General features: G+C 40.3%; 1 protein-coding gene across 1 annotated transcript; it reads left to right on the plus strand.

The window, feature by feature from the left end:
- The first annotated feature begins 3,753 nt into the window (after positions 1 to 3,753).
- Positions 3,754 to 20,735, plus strand: LOC112954942 (p53 apoptosis effector related to PMP-22-like). Its single transcript, XM_026048220.1, has 3 exons — positions 3,754 to 3,961; positions 20,138 to 20,281; positions 20,521 to 20,735. The coding sequence occupies exons 1-3, from the start codon at positions 3,754 to 3,756 to the stop codon at positions 20,733 to 20,735; spliced, it is 567 nt and encodes a 188-aa protein (XP_025904005.1).
- Positions 20,736 to 21,019: the final 284 nt, after the last annotated feature.

The raw sequence follows: 21,019 nt of genomic DNA on the forward strand, positions 1-21,019 counted from the left end.
TCCCTTCCAACCTTCGGCATTCTATGATTCTATTCTATGATCAATGATGTACTTCCAAAGAATTTCTGTTCTAATTTGCAATGGAAAATCAAAACTTGCAAAACAAAACTCAGGAAAGCTGTAACTGGCATTTTTTATCAAGGTAATAAAATATGAAAATATTGATAGGGCACAATTTTCATTTCAGCTTTCTTCCAAAAAAAATTACATATTAAACATGTCAAATTGGTAATTTCCACATAAAATTTTGGTCTCAGTAAAAAACTACTTTGGCTGGTAAATCTCAAAGTGAAAAAAGTGTCTGTATATAAACTTTTTATATACTATTTCATAGAAACTCATATAATGTTCTTTGTGTGGCTATATGCCCAGTCAAAGAGCTAAGAAAAATATCACCCTAGCAGCTGAACACTAGGGCTATCTGGTTTGGTCATACATAAATATATTTACTATATGGTCACAGCTGCCCAATCCCACAATCCAGGCTGAGCTGCATGCGGATGTCTGCTCCATCTCTTGGACTAGGAGCCAACCCATGTTTTGGTGGGGACTACTCTGTGCCTCCTACTTCTGGGTCTCTAAAGGACATTTCTCATGTAGATCACTTATACCACAGAGCAGTGCMACAGTCTGAGTCATGCCAATCTAGCCCTGGTCCACAGGCCTTTGCTGCTTCAGTCTGTCCTCTTGGCTCCAAGTCTGTATGGGAGCTTTGGTTTTCTCAATGAACTTCTCAAGAAAAGCTGAAGACAAAGGAAATGCATTGCAAAAGAGTTTGTACTCCTGACAGATACACCAGGATGTCTCAGATCACCCAAACCAGTACTAGATCACCAAAACCCATCTCATCTGGGAACTGAAGGATTGTTTTACAGGACATCTTTTATTTTAGCCATTTTTCTGTGGGATAGAAGGAAGGCCAAACCAGTTACCCTTCTGTGGCATATCAGTAGGTAAGTAACTGTGGATTAAAACTTCTTTTTTCTTTCAGCATAGAACTCCTCCTGAGGAAAATACGTCTGGTAACAAAAACTAGTTGAAAATGAAGTCCATGTACATGCATACACAGACTCTTCTTTTGTGTTTTCCCARTGCAGCCTTGAATTGCTCACATAAATAAAAATGGTGACTGCAGCCTCATGTTTCAGAACTTAGTGTTAAAATAAGCTATTATAATAATCTTCTGGTTTGGAACTGTAACCTTGCTGAAAAAAATAAGTGTCTTAACTTATTTTGTTAATTTATTATGTACTTGTCACATACATATGAATGTTTACAAAAAAAAAAAAAAAAAAAAAAAAAAAAAAANAAAAAAAGCATGAAGAGTAGGGTTTGGAAGCCAAGCCTACGTCTAAAAACCTTAAAACCCAGTGAAAATTCTTCTCTGAGCTCAGCAGCCAGTGAATGGCATCTTGAATTACCATATGAACACTTTCAGTATCTAAAGACATTCTTTTCATGTGCTTACTGAGTTACCATAAAAACTGATGACAAATCCTTCAATCATAAATATTAACCTAAAATATGGATGAGCATTCAGACAAAAAAAGGGAGAACATTCTTATTCTTCGACATGCATTGGCTCTTAAATACCTGACAGTGCTTGAATTTATCTTGGATTTCATCTAACATAATTGCTTTAGTTTGATTTGGCTATTTTATCTGAGGGAAAAAAATGAGTCTTTATAAATCTGCAAGTGTTCTTGAAGGTTTGAAACTTGGCAAGAGACTGGATATAGACAGCTAAGCATGGGCTATACCCTACTGCCAACCTAAGAAGACAGGCATTAGTGTTCTGGAAGCCTTCTTCCAGTAGCTAGTATGCAAATTCAAATCTTTAATTTCTCTCTCTTTTTTTTTTTTTTTAATTTTACTATGCCCAGCCCAGCAATGAAAACAAAAAGTGTATTTACAAACAGACTTGAGCAGGTTGCAGATATATTCAGGTAATAAGGGTGAGCTTTCAAACAATATTTGCTTACAAATATTTGCATACAAATGTGGACTACAAGGGAGAATATATAATATCCTAAAGAAAAGGTGGTTCCCTTTACAAAAAAAAAAATTGCTTTGTTTTTCTTCAGGCAGACCCTTATTTCCATTTCCAAAAGGCGGCTGGTGCTTCTTCATAGTTGGCTCTTGCTTTAAGAGACATTCAAACTCAGGGGTCAAATGTGTAAAAATGTGTCTAGCTATAACAGAGACTTATCAACCAGTCCTGAAGAATCTCTGACAACTTCAAGCCTTTGTCYATACTGCAGGGGACCAGGTACCAGCCTCCTTGAACTAGCAAAATGACACTGGCTAGAGAATGGGAGACAAAATAGCCAGGCCAAAGCTAATTTCCTTCCAGGCTTCCTTCCAGAAATGAGTCACAGTTGCCACATGAACCCGTCTGGATTGCTTTTATGGCTGAGCTAACAGCTCTTCACGGTGCTGCAGTCTGTTGGTGTGGCTGTTTAAGTCTGGGTCTAGGCAAGCTCAAGAGCTGTTCATGCACTCCACTGCGCATTGTATTAATTATTTTGTATTTTAGTTTGTTATTCATTTATGAATATTAATTCAGTAAAATGTTCTAGAGTTTGCGATTCAGTATGGATGTCACATTTCACCATGAAAACTATAATAGAGCAGCAAACCTCTGAGACTAGATGGGGTTCACACTTGGAGACAGGCCTGCCTGACAAAATCTACTCTGGGAGCAAAGAATATTTGGCTCCCTCTGTGCCTAATCTTGATTTACAGAAGCCAGCTTCGCTCTGCAAGTCTTCCAGCTGCTTCCAGATGTAAAGACACCAAAATACCAAGTTGAAGCACATATTAGTTCAAAGGTGGAGTGCTATAAACATGCCATACTGCTCCTGAGTTGACTGATAGAAAAACCTGCCCAGCACTCTGCAGCACGGATTCCCTGGAGATTGTGGTAGTCTCAGCTGCGCTTCACAGCGCATGGCGGGCAGGCTCAGACAGGCCCTGAGCAGGGTATATGTAGCCACATTCACATGCAGGGCGAGTTCCTACAGCACAGTCAAATTGAGGCTCAGTTTCTGTTCTCTCACAAAGGCTATACGCAGACAATGCTACATTTTTAACAATAATTTGTAGGGATTCTTTTTGCCTGCAGCTCTATCCAAAAAGGGGAGACATATTCTTTATTGTCTTAATAGCAGCTAGAGGATTTTTTTTTTATTATTATTATTATATATAAGATGCCATTTTATTTAAGAATAGGGTTCAAGAAAGGCAACTTTCAAACTCCACATGGCACGTTTTGGAAACAACTGGCCACTAATGCAAAGACTTATAATGCAAATAGCTTCCTAGGTGGTCTTATGCTATAATGCAAACCCCTTACGATGCAAAATTATAAACCCAGCTGCTGTGAGATGGTTCTTCTGATGGGGAGTGGAAGAAGGAAAATGTTAAACTCAGAGAGTAAATAACACCTCACTTGTTACCTAGTCAGCAGAGAAGAGAGAATCTAACAGATAAGCCCAACATGCAACTTCTCCCCAGCTCTACTGGTTATTACCCAGTTGCAGCTCTTACTCATTTGAATCTAGGCGGAGCTCCTTCCCTCCTGTGTCTGTCCTCATTAAAAAGCCTTTCCCAAACACACGCACACCGGCTCATGCATACACACACTCACTTTTAAGGAGCTTTGCAAAAACACCCTCTGCTTTGTGTCTCTGATTCAGTAGCAGCTCTTCTCACCCAAGCGTCCCCCCGTGAACCTGCTGGCTGCCGCAGAAGATGGTCAAGTACGGCCTCGACTACACTCGCTGCAGATGGATCCTACCTCTGCTCCTGGGCATAGGCGTCATCTTTGGTATCATCGCGCTAGCGGGTAGGGGCTGGTTGGAATCGCAGACCTTGCCCTACGTGCAGCGGGCCTCGTTATGGGAGAGCTGCCGGAGAGCTGCAGGTGGAGAATGGATGTGCGAGTCCCTCATGGGTTACGGTAAGAATCTGCAAGGGTTGGGGGGGGAGCAGTGCAGGCTCTGAAGAAGTTGTATCTCTGAACTAATGCCCTCTCAGCCCTCCCATATCTGTCTGTTAGTATCTGAGTTTTATATAAGACGTTCTGCAAAAAATAGGGATCCTCACTGAAATTTATCAAGGTTTTTGAGAAAAAGCAGGAAGAAGAAAAGTACCCTCACCCTATTAAAATACGAATGTAGTGATTTAGGAGATAGGTTGTGTTACATTTGTGGTAGAGAAAGCACACATGGCAATGTACCAATGCAGAAAATGTAGCATTAGATTTACTTTCTCTTTCAGAAGAAACGAGTAAACCTTTTCTCAGTAATCACTGCTGTCCAAAACTTAATTGCTGTTGCTGAACAAATGTCCAAATAGCAAGCTGCATCCATAAACTTAGCATTAGTGTGATAAGTTGTTTCTGAGTGCCAGTGGGAAACTGGGAGGTAAAGCGATATGAATATATCCTCAGGGAGTTTCAGATTGCAGAATGCTGCTCTGAAACTGCTCTGGCAGGTGGGCCGTGTGAAAGAAACATCTTGTGATTATGAAACGAACTTTGAAAAGAAGAAAACATTTTTTTTATATTGAATGTTGGTTAAATGTGCTGTTAAACATGTTGGCTCAGATGTAACTTTCTGCTTGAAAAAGTTTAGACTGCTGCATCTGGGAAGGTAGGACAAGAGAAGGATCCACTCTAACTGTGCCCTGTTACTCAGTATTTTTCTAAACATCTGATATTGACCACTCTTTGAAAGAAGTTATTGAGAGAGATGGAACTGTTAGTTTGAGCCAGGAGGGAAGTTCAAGCGTTCTTCTGATTTATGATAATGCTAATTCAAATTATAAGGGAAGAGCATCTTTTCTAAGGGTTGGAATCTCAATTGCACTTGTATGAAATGAATATATAAACAATTGCAGATACAAGCTCAGGGACAATTTACTACCACTTTTCAAAATCATCAATGAAGATGATTGTAGCAGGCCCCTTTGAGTCTACGTCCCTAGGATAAGGCTGGCCTCTTTCAGCATCATGTCCAGTCTTACCCTTACAGCTCCTATGTCAGCAATTTGGCTGGATATAGATCATCCCAATTTGCTGCATCTAGGATGTGGAGTTGGAGAGCAGGAGAAAGACTGTGATGCTGAGCTGCAAATGCATACTGTACTGGGGGCAGAGAGTAAGAGGTAGGCCCTGTCTTGCCCAGAGTGCTGGAGAATTGACAGTTCTGGAAACATCTCTGAATAAAAGAGCCACATAGACATGCTGGAAATCTTTAGTGACCAGAAGACTGGGACATTCTCTGGTTTGGATTAGAAAAAGGCTTCCATTAATGAGAAGTGAGTCCTCCTCCTGATCTCTGGTTGATGCACTATTAGCATTATGAAAACCTGTGTTACGTGGGCACAAAATCTTTAGAAGTTTCACCATAGTTCTATTGATAATACAAATGCTTCCAGATCCTCCACGTTTATTCAGCATCTCCTTGCCTTCCTTATCCTGCCTCACTCTTATGCACTCAAATTCTACAATCACATACATAATTTCCCACTAGATACCCTCTAAGGACAAAAGCAGGGAGGAACAAACTTGGGTAATTATCTTTCAGAACTATCCCCCATATGGAGTCACCACAGCTCACAGGCACAGTGTATCCAGCATTTCTAAGATGTTAGGTTTAATACACACATGCAGAATATTTCTCTAGTTGCATCCACCAGAGAGTCATCTGATATTTCTGAAACCATCAGAAATACTGTTCACGTGTTGCATGACTACAGTACTCACTCACTTCCTCTTCAGGTTTATTCGAAATCCATAAATTCTTAGAAAATCCTCAAAATCCTTCTGGACAAAATTCCTAGGCAGAAAAGTCAAAAATATGTCTGAGACTGATTTGAGTCATTTGGCTAGTGGGAGAATATGTGATGGGAAATATCCAAGTGACTGTGGATTACATTGTCAGGCTTCTGTCTCTGCTAGATTTTATTCCTTCACAATGGAAATCAAAGCCACTGCAAGCATGGATAACCATAGACATAAGAGGCCTGTAGACCTGACCAGCATGGTGCAAAATCATGTCATAGCCTTGCTACTTTACAGCCTTGTATATGTGGGTCCCCCTTCCCCAGTACATCTGACACCCATGTAGGGCAGCTCTATGCTGCTCTATGCAGCTCTATGCTGCAGAGTGGGGTTCCTCTTGTGTCTGTTCTTGGGGTTCCTTCTGACTTTGTGACTTTCCCACCTATTGGCTGAGGTTAGGACTTGCTGCAGGAAGATCTGGAAGAGGGCCTCAGGCCAGTCAAAACTTGGGTCCCTTTCTTTTTAAGTGAGTACACCAACACTAAAGTTTTACCTTAAGGTAGTCAGCAATGGAGGTTGCAGGAAACACTATTTTCTCTACTTCTTTCTTACTTTTAAGAAAGGTGGAAGAGGAATGAGGATTTATAAACTGTTTTTTGGATGAGTGAATGTCTGTCCTGACACCTTCCTATCTCTGAGGAGAGGACTCTGAGCTGTGGGCCCTGGGAATATAGAGGTGCTTTCTAGGCAGACTTACCTCAGGTCCTTATCTCTTGAAGGGGAATGCATTCAGACCCAGCCCTATCCTCTATATTTCTTATTATTCTGACCTTGGTCAACAGATGCAGGGTTGCTTTCTTTTTTTCTTCCAGGGCTCCTATCTTGCCTTACACTCAATCCAGGTGCCTGATACTAGTTTTGGATTCCATCCAAAAGGATAGACCACATTACTGCATCCCACTTATTGCATCTGAGATTTCCTTCCAGTCTGACTCTACCTGTCCCACTGATGAAATGCAGGTAGATATGCACTATTTCTAGGATTGCATTTATCCACATTGCTTCAAAAAGGTCATAGAAAACAAGAATTCAGCATCATACACAGAAAATCTCACACAAGTACTTACACAAAAAATGGTTGAGGTTGGAAGGGACCTCTAGAGATCATCTAGTCCAACTCCCCTGCTTAGGTAGGGTCACCTAGGACATGTGGCACAGGATCACATCCAGGCGAGTATTGAGTCTCTCCAGAGAAGGAGACTCCACATGGCAGCCACTGCTCTGTTACCTTCACAGTAAAGAAGTTCTTCCTGTTATGGAGATGAAACTTCCTATGTTTCAGTTTCACAGAATCGCAGACTGGTTGAGGTTGGAAGGGACCTCTAGAGATCATCTAGTCCAACGCTCCTGCTGCAGCAGGGATGCCTAGAGCACATGGCACAGGGTGGCATCCAGGCAAGTTTTGAAGATCTCCAGAGGAGGCTCCATAACATCCCTGGGCAGCCTGTGCCAGGGCTCTGTCACTCTCACAGGAAAGTTCTTCCTCACATGGAGATGGAACTTCCTGTGTATCAGTTTGTACCCATTACCCCTTGTCCTGTCACTGGCTACCAAGATGATTTTGGCCTTATCCACTATGTACCCTACCCTCAGGTATTTGTACATGTTGATCAGATCCCCTCTCAGGCTTCTCTTCTCTAGGCTAAACAGGCCCAGCTCACTTAGTTTTTCCTCATAAGATAGATGCTCCAGACCCTTCAACATCTCTTTTGCTCATTGCTGGACYCTCTCTAGAAGTTCCACATCCCACATCCCATGTACTGGGGAGCCCAGAACTGCACACAGTACTCCAGGTGCGGCCTCACCAGAGCTGAGTAGAGGGGCAGGATCCTTCCCTTGACCTGCTGGCAACACTCCTCCTCATGCAGGCCAGGATCCCATTGGCCTTCTTGGCCATGAGGGCATTGCTGCCACATGGTTAATTAGGTGTCAACCAGGACTCCCAGGTCCCTCTCTGCGGAGCTGCTCTCCAGCAGGTTAACCCCTAATCTGTACTGGTGCCTGGGGTTATTCCTTCCAGATGCAGGGCCCTGCATTTGTCCCTGTTGAACCTCATAAAGTTCCTCTCTGCCCATCTCTCCAACCTGTCTAGGTCCCTCTGAAGGGCAGCACAGCCCTCTGGTGTGTCAGCCATTCTACCCAGCTTGGTATCATCTGCAAACTTGCCGAGGGTGCTATCTGTCCCATTATGGAAACCATTTATAAATAAGTTGAATAGCACTGGGCCCTAGGGCCCCATACTGACTCCTAGGGCACACCACTAGCCACAGGCTTCCATAGGCCTCCAACTATACTCTGAACCACTTATCAGAGCCCTCTGAGCTCTGCCATCTGGATAGTTTTCAGTCCAACCCAATGTCCTCTCATCTAACCCACACTTCTTGAGCTTTCTTACAAGAATGTTATGGGAGACAGTGTTGAAAGCCTTGCTGCAGTCAACAAAGACAACACCCAATGCTCTCTTCTTATCCATTCAGCCAGTCATCCCATCATAAAGGGCAATCAGGTTGGTTAAACACAGCTTCTCCTTGGTGAATCCATGCTGACTACTACTGATGATCTTCTTTTCCTCATGCTTTGTGGGATGTTTAACTTCCCCTTGGGTCAAGTATAACAAAGTACACAGTAAACAAAGTGTAACTCCATACCTTCATGAGCCCAGAGACATAAGATCAAGAGTACAAATGGAAGTATTTTACACTTCTGAGTGGTGAACTCTTTCTTTCTCTCCGTTATTCTACAGTTCTCAACTTCTGAAAAGTTTCTAAACTCTGTGGAAAGTGGAAAAAATAGTTTCTATGCTGTTATTTTCTCCAATGTCTAACCATATGAAACTCATCTGCACTTGAGGAGAAGTCTTTTGCTTTTCAAGCCTGTTTAACTCAGTATTTAGAACTTTATAGGAAAAAATATCTTATGCATTAGAATACTTATGAGAAATGAATGGAGTTTAGGATGAGGGATGGCAATGAAATCTGCAGTGTTATGCCACTTGGAAAAAATAAACATCTTCGGCTTGAAGGTCTTTAACTTGCTTGAGCCATTAGAAAGACTTCATGAATAGATTATGAGCACAGTAAAAACGCATCTGGGAAAGGGCTGAATTTGCAAAGAAAATGCATAGATTATATCCCTTTCTGAAGCTGGCAAAACACTCCTTTGTTTTTCTTGATTAATTTTGATTATATGACTTCTCCTGAACAGTGTCTGACAGTGTGTACTTTTTTCAGTGTGAAATTTATTCCACTACAGGCTTTGAAGATGTTTAAGCTTGTATGTTCTTGGTTATTGGAAAATGACTGAATTTATGTTTATGTTTTTAGTCCTAATGTGGTGAACAATAAAATGGAAAACCCATGAGTACCCTTGTCCTCTCTCATGTTCCATGTGACTCTTCAGGCCATCTGTGTGCAGATGCTTCCATTGATACACTGCAAGCTCAAAACTCTAAGTTTAGACTCAAGTATTGAGCTAATTTTTATTGTGCAAATAGAAATCTTGGGGAAAAAATCAGCACAAGGCATACCCACATAACAGGGAGAATCCAGATATTCAGCTATTTTTACATCATACTACTTAATATTGGTCTTATCCTAAGAGAATTTATTGCGTATCGAAATTCGTGGAGAGATGGACATATCTCTTATCTGGGAATACTTTTAGTTTTGTCATGGAAACCTTGCTGCAGCTTTTCTTCCAAGCAAATAATGGGTTACTATGTTTTAGCTAGTTCTGTTTTACTTTGTCTACAAATGTTAATACACTATTACAAGATAGGATGGCAGTATAGTATGATTGAGCTCAAGCACAAGTGAATAAAGGGATGGTACAAAAGGTATTATCCTCTTAAGGAAAGAAAGATTCTACTTTAGTCTCATAAGCACCTCACTGATTAGTAGATTTTATCCCGGTTTATATATATTGGGCTTTTGGGTACAGGGAATCTGTTGCTATGATGAAACACCATTTATTTATTGTGGAGGGAAAGTGCATGAATGAAATCACTCATAAAAAATCCACTGCTAAAGATACAACAGCTTGGTAGACAACCACGCTAGGAAAGATCACAGAGTAGGAAAGGACTTTCATTGGTGGTGCGCATAGTGGCCTAGGATTGCCACCCTACAGCTCTGCAGGAAAATTAACTTTGTTGGCCAGACCAGTGACTCGTAATGCCTGGGGCACAGGACAGCCCAAGCGCAGAGGTTCACTGCCACTGCTTGCTTGTATATGATGTTTTTCCCTTCCCCTGCCTTCCCATCAGCAGCCAATCCTTGACATGGGGAGTCCTCACTTCCATTTAGTTCAAGCAAGAGCTGTGAGCAGAATGATGCATGGATTCTTCCAGAGGGCCAGGCTGGAATACAGCTTCTCTCATCAGGACCTGGAAGGACAATTGCGACTTTCACTACTCCACTTCCGAGTCCAAGGGTGTCTGCATGTAGGAATAAACACGGAGCAATTAGTAACTGTGCTTCTGAGGCTGAGGTTGGCGCAAGGTACAAGGATGTTTCTGCAGACTTTCCCTAAAGTGTATGTTCTGCATCTCAACTTCCTCCGAAGTTTGGCAACGTTTGCCTAGGTTTGGAAAAGTTTCTTTACAGCTAGGAAGCAAAGGCAAGGGCAATTGCTGGGTAGCCCAGAAAGCCCGTGAACGGAGCCCATCTCTATATTCAGTGTGCTACCCTAACTACAGAATAAGATGAAAACAATAACTTTGTGCTCTTCATACTGCATTCAGAACATGAAACAATTACATATACATGTATTCAAATATATATATGTATCTATTTATTTATATATATGCACACATAGTGATTGTTGTTAGCTTTAATGACAGTGTATACAGGAGCACATAATTTACTAAGTCATTGGTCTCCTAAAAGTGTAACATTACTAGGCAGCAAAAAAAAAAAAAAAAAAGATTGCAGAATTAATTTAATAGCTTAATCTTAGAATGCTAAAAAAATACAGACTCAATTAAATCTTTTAAAACATTGCAATGAAAATATCACAGCAACACCATATTTAAGGAAATCTGATGCAAGAAAGAAAGAAAAGGACAAACTTGATTTTCCTCCTGCTAGTAGGAAAGATTCCATTGTCACCATATAGGTATAAGAGACGGGAATCAAGTTCAGAGCATTTAATTAGTACGGGAGTTTCCATTCCTCTGCAATTACTTGTTTTCCCTTGTAATTTTAGGGTTTGTCCTTTTATGTGTTTATTGGCAGATTTATTTAATCAGACTTTTTTCTAAATAATGGTTATGCTCTTCAGTAATTAGCTCTACAGAGAACAATTACAGATGGCATCCTCCTGTTTCTTATCCAACATCTCCTTTAATAATTGCAGTTAAATGGGGTGGAAAAATAGCAATCGTATGGAGGGTCCTCATCTCTCTCATTAAAAGATGTAAACTGGTGAATGTGACCCCCCAGCCACATTCCCGTGCCAGCAGGGTCCCTGCTGGGGTAGGGAGGTTGGACTAGATGATCTCAAGAGGTCCCTTCCAACCTCAACCAGTCTGGGATTCTGTGTGGTGTTGAAGACTTTGTAAAGATCCCCAGTGCCTTGCATTGTCAGGACCGTTAGGTCTGTATACATTATGCCATTCTGTTAACTCTCTAACCTTTCCTACACAGGAGACATCTCTTCTGAAGATTTCTTCCAATTTGTTGCTTAATTTTCATTTCTCTTCATCTCACATATTCCTCTGGTTTATTAAGGTAGTTTAATACAACAGGACTATAACAGTCACTCTCTGGTATGAATGCTGATAAGGGCTGTGAAATCAATTTTGAATTCCACAGTAGGGCTAAACAGTCAAATTATTTAAGCAGGAAAGCAGTTATTTGGGAAAAGAAACATAACTCTCAGAATTTAGCGATTTTTTTTTTTTTACATTTCCGTATCACTTCTCACTGACAGTTTTTATTGGTCTAAGAAACTTCGGAGACATTGAGTCAGTGAAATTTATAATGTTGTGTTTCTTCTTTGTCAGGTATTTTTACAAGATCTCTTATCAGTCAAAATTTAGGTTATGACTCATTTTTTTCTGTCTTCCCTCAACTGGTAGTTATTAATCCTTCAGGGTACAAACAGTTTGGCTGAGGTGATAATTGGCAATTGAATATATTTTATGTCACCTGTTATGTTGAATAAGCACACTATTCAGAAATCTAGACTCAAGTACAGGAAATTTCTGTGCAGTTCCCATTTGTTCATTAACAAACCTGTGAACAATAAGCAGCCATCAATGTAGACTTTTAAGATGTATTGCCAAAGCCGTCTTTCTCTTCAAGAAGATTAAGTAGGGCCTGTGAGGTTTTCAATTTGTAAAATTTTGCTTCTATTGGAAAACTAGATCCAGACTTGCAGCTGCTCTCTGTCAGAGGAAACTCCCTTGTGCAAACAACAAGTTTCAGCAAGGTTTCAGAACAAAGTCTGCTCACAGCATGAAAATTGCAGATCAATAGTGAGGAGAACAATACTTGGAACATATGGAAATGAAATGCAAATGCAATGTTCTTCAGCCTCAAATGGCCTTAGGAAAATAAAACATAAAAAGAACTTTTTGGAAAGGTTCCACTGTGGTGTTTTGATTAAAAGCCCTAGTTCATAGACTGCATTATCATAGAAGTCTATTCTGTTTAATTCATGCTCACACATTTTTTAAATCCATCTTTAGTTTGGGACTTAGTAAAGGAGCAAGTGCATTGTGCTACTTGGTGACTAACTAACAGTGTATATATGGCCTGATTTATCAATATCTTCCTTCTTCCTGCCATCCACACAACCAAATGAAAGTCAGACTGATTCATTAAAAAAAAAAAGTAGTATGAAAAATAGGAGGAAAAATGTTATAGCACCAAAGTGTATAAAACTAAGCTTTTATTCTGAGATGTTTTAAATGTATGCAACTTCTAAAGATAATGTGAGATAGGGGTACTCCCTGACTCTCTCATGACCCAAACTCTAATTTGGAGGCACTATATGCATATTATTTTTAATAGCCAACTTACACCCTTGCTCTTGCCTTTGATGACAGCTCGACACTCTGCCATTTCTGCCTTCCTCGTGCTAACTAAGCATCAGGAGGAGCCCTTATTAACAGGAGATTTGCGGCAGGCAGCTTCCAAGTCAAGCTTGTACACGTCTGGGGCTTGCGAGGAGATGAAACGGGACCGCTCCCTTGAGACGTAACTACTCCTCCCTCCAAATTCACGTCAGAATACTGCCAAGGCCAAATTGCTTACCTCAGTAAAAGAAAAGACTTTCAAAAGTATATAAAGCCTTGGATGCAGGATTTCCCTGCCCGTGCTTGTGACTCAAGTCGGTGATAGGGAATTAGAGACTCTTTGCTTTCAATGAGAAATACCTATTTTAAAAAGTCCTCCAAACCAAACTGAACTATCATGCTAGTGTTAAACCACTGTCGACACACTGTTTTCAGTCCATATATATATAGGGTTTTACTGATAGCTGTTCTATGTATAAAAGTTCTTTTCCTGTGTGCTGCAATTTAAAGACTCTACAATAGGGTAATTGGAAACCCTAATTCTTTCCCCTTTACCTAAGATCTGCTATTAATCACTGAGAAACTTTTGTAATGATATTATCTTATGGTGAGCCCTAAATCGGTCATTCTCTGCTTCCATTGCTGTCTCTTAAGTAGTGACAAGCTAACAAGCTGGTTCTTGCTCACACGAAAATAGCTTCATGCTGTGAGATAATATTCTGTTATGACATGAAAAATCTATGCTAACTGCCAATAAGTTCTGAAGAAACAATGCTAAGGGAAAGAAAGCAGAATTACCCCTCTTTTCCCCACCATAAAAAGATGCCTAACGGCAGGATCAAAAATGTTTGTTTTGTATTGTGCTCCAAATAACATAAATTTACACAAACCCAAGAAAAACATCCGCTATTGACCTCCTGAGGGAAAGATATTGAAGCCTTCAGAAAGTGTATTTGTTGTAAGAATGATTGAGATACCATAAATAACATTGAAGGATAGAAGGATAATAACACACATCCAATCATGCCATTTCCCCCCTTCATTTTATTCTGTTCATAAATTATCCATGAATAACATACAATTTTCTTCATTTGTATGGTCTTCCTTTGAAATTATTTTCAGTCAATAGCTTTTAGGCTTCACATACAGATTATTCATAAGAAGCTGCTTTAAATGGGTTCTGATTTATTTTGTCTGTATACAAACCGCTAGTTTTGTAATGTCAGCTCAAATGATCAGCAAACGCAGAGACTTATGTTCACTTGCCTTCAAAAGGAGCACAGAAATTCCTCACAATTTGCATCTTCCAGAACTGCTGTTTCTCAGAAGAAAAGATTTTGCACTGTCCAGTGTTACACATGTAATGTAGGAAATTCTGGCCAAGGTACTCACACAGATCCTGTTCCACAGCTGAATGACAGTGACTTGCATATACACTAGGAGGTCATAACCCACAGCTAAATTGAGCTTTGATGGATTATCCAYGTTAGACTTAAGATTCAAGCTCAGGTGATATAAATTAGGAAAAATGCTGCCAGTCTAATTTATTTTCCCTATGACAATAAACCCAGGACCATACTTTAAAAACAACCACAAATTCAAAGCTCCTTTTTCTGCAGATAAGTTCATTTCTCATGGAAACTTTTTCTAGAAGAACAAAACAAAATAAAAGATTGGAAGTGTTAATAATGAATGAAACATGGCCAAAATGGTACCTTTTCAAAGTGAAGTATCTGCTCTACAGAGTTCACCACACCCTGATGAAGAACATCAGGTGGAGAAATTTAAGTTGCGTGAGTTCAGGGTTGTTTCCAAAATAATGCTCTTTCCCTTTAATCAGAGCGGCATAAAACAGGTTGAGCTCTCCATACTCAGTCTAGAAACATTCTCATTAAAGACAACACAGAGATGAATCACTGCTGTGGCAGGTTTAAGGTCTTGCAAGAATTACTCTATGACTAAGAACGGAGCTAGAACTGTGGGACTTTTGTTTCTTTCCCTTTGTGATGGAAAGGATAACTGAGTGAAGTATTAATCATTTTCAGTGCAATTTTGCATTTTCTTTCACCTGTTCCTTTTGTTTCTTCTGCGTTAAAACTACCCTTCCTAAGTTTGCTGAACGGTTCACTCCAGCGGCTAATGTGTTAAAATGTTGAGCTGGCAAGAACATAGAAAATTGCTGATGTCTCCAAGCGGACAATAATTCATTAGCTTTTCTTTCCAGTATGGGTTGAATTATTTAGTTGCAAGCTATGAGGAAAATTTGAAGAAGCACATTCTTATCTATTAGACCAGAAGTACTTCTGAGCACCCTGGGGTTCCTTTCAGAAAATGCAGCTCAAAAGAAGAAATTCCGTAGTCCGTGTGCTTTGAGGGTTGTAGGTTAAGAAAGACATGAGAATGTCATACATGTCTGTTTTCCCATGTTTTGAACTGAGGCAAGTACACGAGAAACAGAGAACTGTCCATTTATCGTAGGGAGAGGGGACTCCACGCTCTATTTTCAGTGCATTACAGCTCTTTTTTGGAGTTACTGTTTGGAACACTAAATATAAGTCAGGCTGAGAAAAGAGTATATCAGGTTGCTCAGAGCTTTGACTCAACTTATTGCTGAGCAAGTGAGTTTGTTTTCTTGTGTTTGAAGCACAAATAGTGCTCACAGTGTTGAAAACTGAACAGGTAAAAGGGAATAAGACTAGGAAGGCAGGAACTTGGAGACAGTCCCAGTGCTGGATCTTTATTATAAAATCTACCAGCTTTCATATGGCTGCAGTCAGCAGCAGGGTATTCAGAGTATGTGTTGATGGAGCAAAACAAGGGGGAATCATGCTATCTTTAAAGCAAGTTAGCTTTAACAGGACAATATTAAACCTGCATTATTATTAAGCTCTGTCTCACCTAATTATCCTGCTCAAAAGCTACCATGAGCTGTGTCATGGCATGGACAGACTCCTTCTGGAACCTAAATTAGCTCAGGGTCTTGTCAAATGCTGATGTGCTATAGTGGGCACACTATATATGTGTATGTATGTATATATGTGTACGTATATATGTGGGCAGACATTATTTTCATTTTCCAGGAGTCATGCATTGATGAGGTTGACTTTGGATGGTCTGCACATTCACAAATCAGTTCTGTTTTATTTAGAGATCTCTGCAAATAAAGGCATTGTCCTTGCTCTCCTTGAGATGGGCAGAGAAATATGCATTCATTTTGCTTGCCTTGTTTTCAGACAAAACTGCTCAGAAAATTGGCAGATAGGAGTTTTGAAGGGAGGACAGTGTATAGCTTGCTACAAACCTTTAACATACCCATTGGCATTCTTTTAGCTGATAGCAGAGGTGAGAAAAGGAAGAAGCAGAGTTGACATGTAAATGTTGCAGGATCTTGTTGGTATTCGAGGACATTCTAGTGTAAACACACCTTTCTTTTTTAACAAGTACATTAAATAGCCAAAGCAACACTGCATTTAAGGGGGCTGAGAAAACAGATCTTGCAAATTGCTGTATATTCTCACAGGCTCAACTTGATGTCCAGTAGTCTGCTGCTCCTTTTGTTTCTGTTTTTGGTTTTATGACAGGTGGACTAAATCCTTTCAGTTTTCAGTTGTGTTCCCTCTATAGACAAGTGTATACTGAGTTTTTGTCACATCTGTGGTATTTCTTTGGCCTGAAGTTCACACTCTTAGGGAAAGAAAGAGTTTGCAGTTAAAATTATTTATGCTTTAACTAAATGCTAAAGCAAAAATCAGTGTAACATAAAAAAAAAAAAAACTGGGACCAGATTTGCTACTCACAATTTAATTGCCTCATAAAAATATATTATAAAGCATTTCCTAATACAATATCTATTCTTAAACAAACTTTTTAACAAAGCATTTTGTTGTATTTAGTTAAAAAGCCCTTAGGAAGGGAGGTGCTTCTCACTGCCGCAAGGACTCTGTATTTGCGTCAGGACTTGGAAAAGCCCTCTTTGGAGATGCAGAAGTCATTTGCAGTTGTAACGCYTGGACCTATTTGTTCTTCCACAGGTCTTTTATGGTCAACTTAACTCTTCTAGTTTGGGCATAAAAGAAAATGTGTATTAGTTATACTAAAAAAAGACACTAACTTCCTGTTTTCCACAAGGAAAAAAAAGTCTCGCATGTAGAGACGGTTCCAATTATTTCTACACRAAGATTTTTCTGCCTTATATCTTAGGTAAAATGTTTGCGCTCTGTGGTCTTAGCTACTGCAAACTGCTACTTTTTGTAAAGGGCAGATGAGCTTTTGGTAGTGTTCCTCATATAAAAGTGTCTCTTCTGTGCCTCCARTTGTCTTATTTAGAGCTGTGTATTGGTGTTCTTCCAAAACTGGGATAACTTTTTTTTCTCTTTTGTAGACGTGTGAGTCACAAAGTTGGCAGTTACCTGATTAAGCATTGTAAAGATGCAAGCATCCTGCAGCCAGCAAGTTTCTTCTTGCTGCTCAATGCCCCGTGGGCTAGGAGTGCCCCAAATCTGCTTTCATGCAGTCACAGCACTTGTAACACTACTTAGGGAAAAACACCTGGGTGAGCCTGGCAGTGGGGACAGACGGCGGTGTGGGCCAGTCCCTGCCACATGCAACTGCCCAGCGCTCTCCAAAGGCCTGGCCCAGGTGACCTTCCCACCCATTCTGTCATCAGCGCTTCTTGGAAAATGCGCCAGCCACAGTGACGGTGGCAGTGGCTGAGGTTACACCACCAGGTCTTGTTTATGTCCCAGCACTGCCAAGCAGCTGCCTTCTGGATTTGCTTTAGGGAAGGACATCCCCATGTCAGGGAGGCCAGGCCCAAGACTTCTGCTGCCCCAGCCAGCTGTGCCCCTAATACCACACATCACATCCAGGTTTCCTTTGGATTGCAGCCTTCTTCTAGAAGTTAAATCTTGCAGCAGGGAGCAGTGAGGTTACTCTTTCTCAGAACCTCCAGTTTGGGACAGGTTACACCCAGGTGTCCTTTTTTGTTTATTTGTTGCTGTTTTATGGGATAGCAAAGAGGCTATGAGAATGGGAGCAACTAAAACTAGGTAAACTGAGTTATGGCAGTATGAGAAAATCCTTCTGACTGCCTGTTTCRGTAGCCTGCCTGAGGTGGCCCTCTGCCTCCTAGGCTGCTGCCAGCATATTACGTGTTCCGCCTCCGAGCCTCGTGGATGTTTCAAATGAAGAAGAGTTTAGACTAAAAAGTATCTCACAAGCTGAGCTAAACACCTGTCTTTGCTGTTCTTTTCAGACTCTTTCTCAGGCAGCTGTTTATAGGATAGGCAATATGGCTGAAAGAGTAGATGGGAAAAAGGCCTAGAGTAGACGGTAGGTTTGAGGCATAAGTCTCCTTCCTTGGAGATCTTCAGAATCCGCTTGGACACAACCCTGTGCCACATGCTCTAGGTGATGCTGCATGTGCACAGGGGTTGGACTAGGTGATCTGTAGAGGTCCCTTCCAGCCTTAAGCATTCTATGATTCTGTGATTCTATGATTCTATGATAAGGGAGAAGAAGGACATGACAAAACTGAAATTGCCGTGAAATAGTTGAAATGGTGCAAGTTCATAAATCAAGGGGAGGTGAGTGAAGTGTAAACAAAAAGGGAAAGGTTTTGAAGGGCTGATGGGAGGGAAAAGAGAGCTAGCAGTTGGTGCCTATTGCTCTAGTCTAATAGCAGCCTTGGAGTCCCTTGGGGCCTGAGGGAAGAGAAGGTGAGCACAGAGGTGTCACCCATCAAGGACACTATAGCATCAGAGGCCGCAGGGTTTTTATGTCTGTTTGGCACAGGAAGAGCTGGACACTTGGCTGTTTACTGCCTGCATGCTCTTGTGTGGGGGACTGTCCTTGGGAGCCTCAGGCTGTTACAGCGGCAGGACTGAACCCGACTTTCTGGTATTAACTGCCCAGGTGTGCAAGCAATAACATATGTGTAGGTCACTGAAATCTAAGATGGCTGCCTGAGAAAGTAGAATAAATAAAACCCTTTTTAGTGAACAGAGACACTTCCCTCCACTTGTGTGTCCCAAGATGTCCATTCAGTTGGGAGTGTGTACTCCTCATGCAGAAATGCCAAGTGGTGCAGACTGGGTGAACGTGGAGAGCGTGGCCAGCAAGGCCTCTGTCTGGTCCCACAGAGAATGAGGGGTTTCACTCTGGTCATTAAAGCAAATAAATTAACAAGTTATTAAATATCAGAAATCATAAATCACGGAGTTCCAGAAGGAACTTTCACTGAATGGTGTGCATTATATTTAAGTGTATTTATAATTATCCTCAAGGTTATTTGGGCTGTGATAATTTACAGCACGCATGCAGCATGGGGTTGGTTAGAAACCAACACCTTAGAAATGCATAGTGTAGGCAAGGAGGTGAAGTCTGCAAACATCTACATACACAATTTAAAAAATGTCAGACTGGGCTGAGAGCAGATGCTTTGATCTCTTTGAGCAGTAGTTGCTCCTAAAGACTTAAAATATTGAATAAATAATAATATTTGCAGTTGCTATGCCAACACATTTGCTTAACACCAACATCTCATAACATGAGTTACTTAGTTTGAAAATTGATGTAGTCATATCCTGAGTAAGTTGTCACAATAAAACAGTTCTGACTTTGGATCAAAAGCAAAGATCAAATTTCCCTACAGAGTAGATGCCAGATCTTTTCCTCCAATTTTTTTCCTCCARATCTTTTCCTCCATTTAGGTTACAGATCTATAATCCAAAACACAGTAGTAGTTAGTAAGTAAGAAATCATTGGATATTGACATAGTGCATTATCACCATACTTTTAAATTTGTATGCCTGAGGGCTTGTAAGAATACTTTTTTTTTTTTTTTTTTAAAGGAAAACTTAAATATTTTCAGGGACAAGTCTTCCTGTTAATGCAAAATTATTCTAGTTTTGTAGCATCTGATGAGGTTATCACATTTGTTATTGAAGTACCCGTCAATACATTTTTATAGTCACTTTTTGTACCTCAGTGCTTAGTTGAGATAAAACTTGAACATGAACCTTGCATGAAAGTCCTATTTCACTCTATATGAAAAGTCAGACTTGAATTTTTAAGCATTCTGAACTTTATGAATGAATTATTGCAAAACAAAAATATTCACATTATACATGAAAGCTAGCATGCTTTGCTTTATTAGAGTCAACCTTCTTTTCACATTTGTTTAAAATTAGCCTTTCACTGCAGGCCAGAAACACTGTAAGGGATTTTTTAAAATTTTCCTTTCTAATACATCTTCTTTTTGATTTCAGCCTGGGGAAGAGCTGCTGCTGCCACATACCTTGTTGGCTTTATACTTCTAGTGATCTGCTTTGCTCTGGCCATTATAGCATTTGCCATTGATACACTCCGGTTCAACTTCATAAGAGGGATTGGTGGCTTGCTTTTTGTCGCTGGTAAGACAATATATGAGGTAAAGTTTACTTATACAAGCATATCCATACCAGAACTGATGTATCTATCAGTTGATTCTACACCCAGACCTAGTGTCTATATGTACTTAACTCCCAGTTAACATAAGGTCCATCAGGATAGGAGGTCCATTTTCAAAACCTCCAAATTATGGATGGTTTTAGCTATAAGTGTTATGGAGGCCAGATATTACCTTAATTCTTTTTTTCTCCTGTTTCTTCAGCTGTGTTCTCCATCATGGGCTTGGTGATTTATCCTGTAAAGTTCTCGACTGAGATTGAAATGACAGGAGTCAATATGTTCAGCTGGGCGTATGGCTTTGGCTGGACCACTGCTATTATGGAAATATGCTTGGGATTCTTCTTCTGCTGCCTTCCTAACTATGAAGATCAAGTCTTGGGTAATGTGAAGCCAACGTATTTTTACTCTTCCCCGTAAACATCATGAAAAATGCATTTGTATTTCAGAGATATTTGACAGATTATCTAAATTTTCCAGAATATCATCATCAGATGTTAGTAGAAAATGCTGGAAATTTTAAAAATGTATGTAGAAAAACACTACTGCCATTTTACAATAAAGTTATCTATTCCATTCTGGACCTTCATATCTGAGGTGAGTTGCTTAGATTAAGTCCAAACATTTAAAAAACTTGTATTTCCTCATTCATGCCCATTAATGAGGGTGTATATGTATTCTGTTACATATTACATGTAATAGTA

The sequence above is a fragment of the Nothoprocta perdicaria genome, unplaced genomic scaffold (assembly GCF_003342845.1).
Source record: "Nothoprocta perdicaria isolate Ctin4 unplaced genomic scaffold, notPer1 scaffold_52, whole genome shotgun sequence".
NCBI lineage: Eukaryota > Metazoa > Chordata > Aves > Tinamiformes > Tinamidae > Nothoprocta > Nothoprocta perdicaria.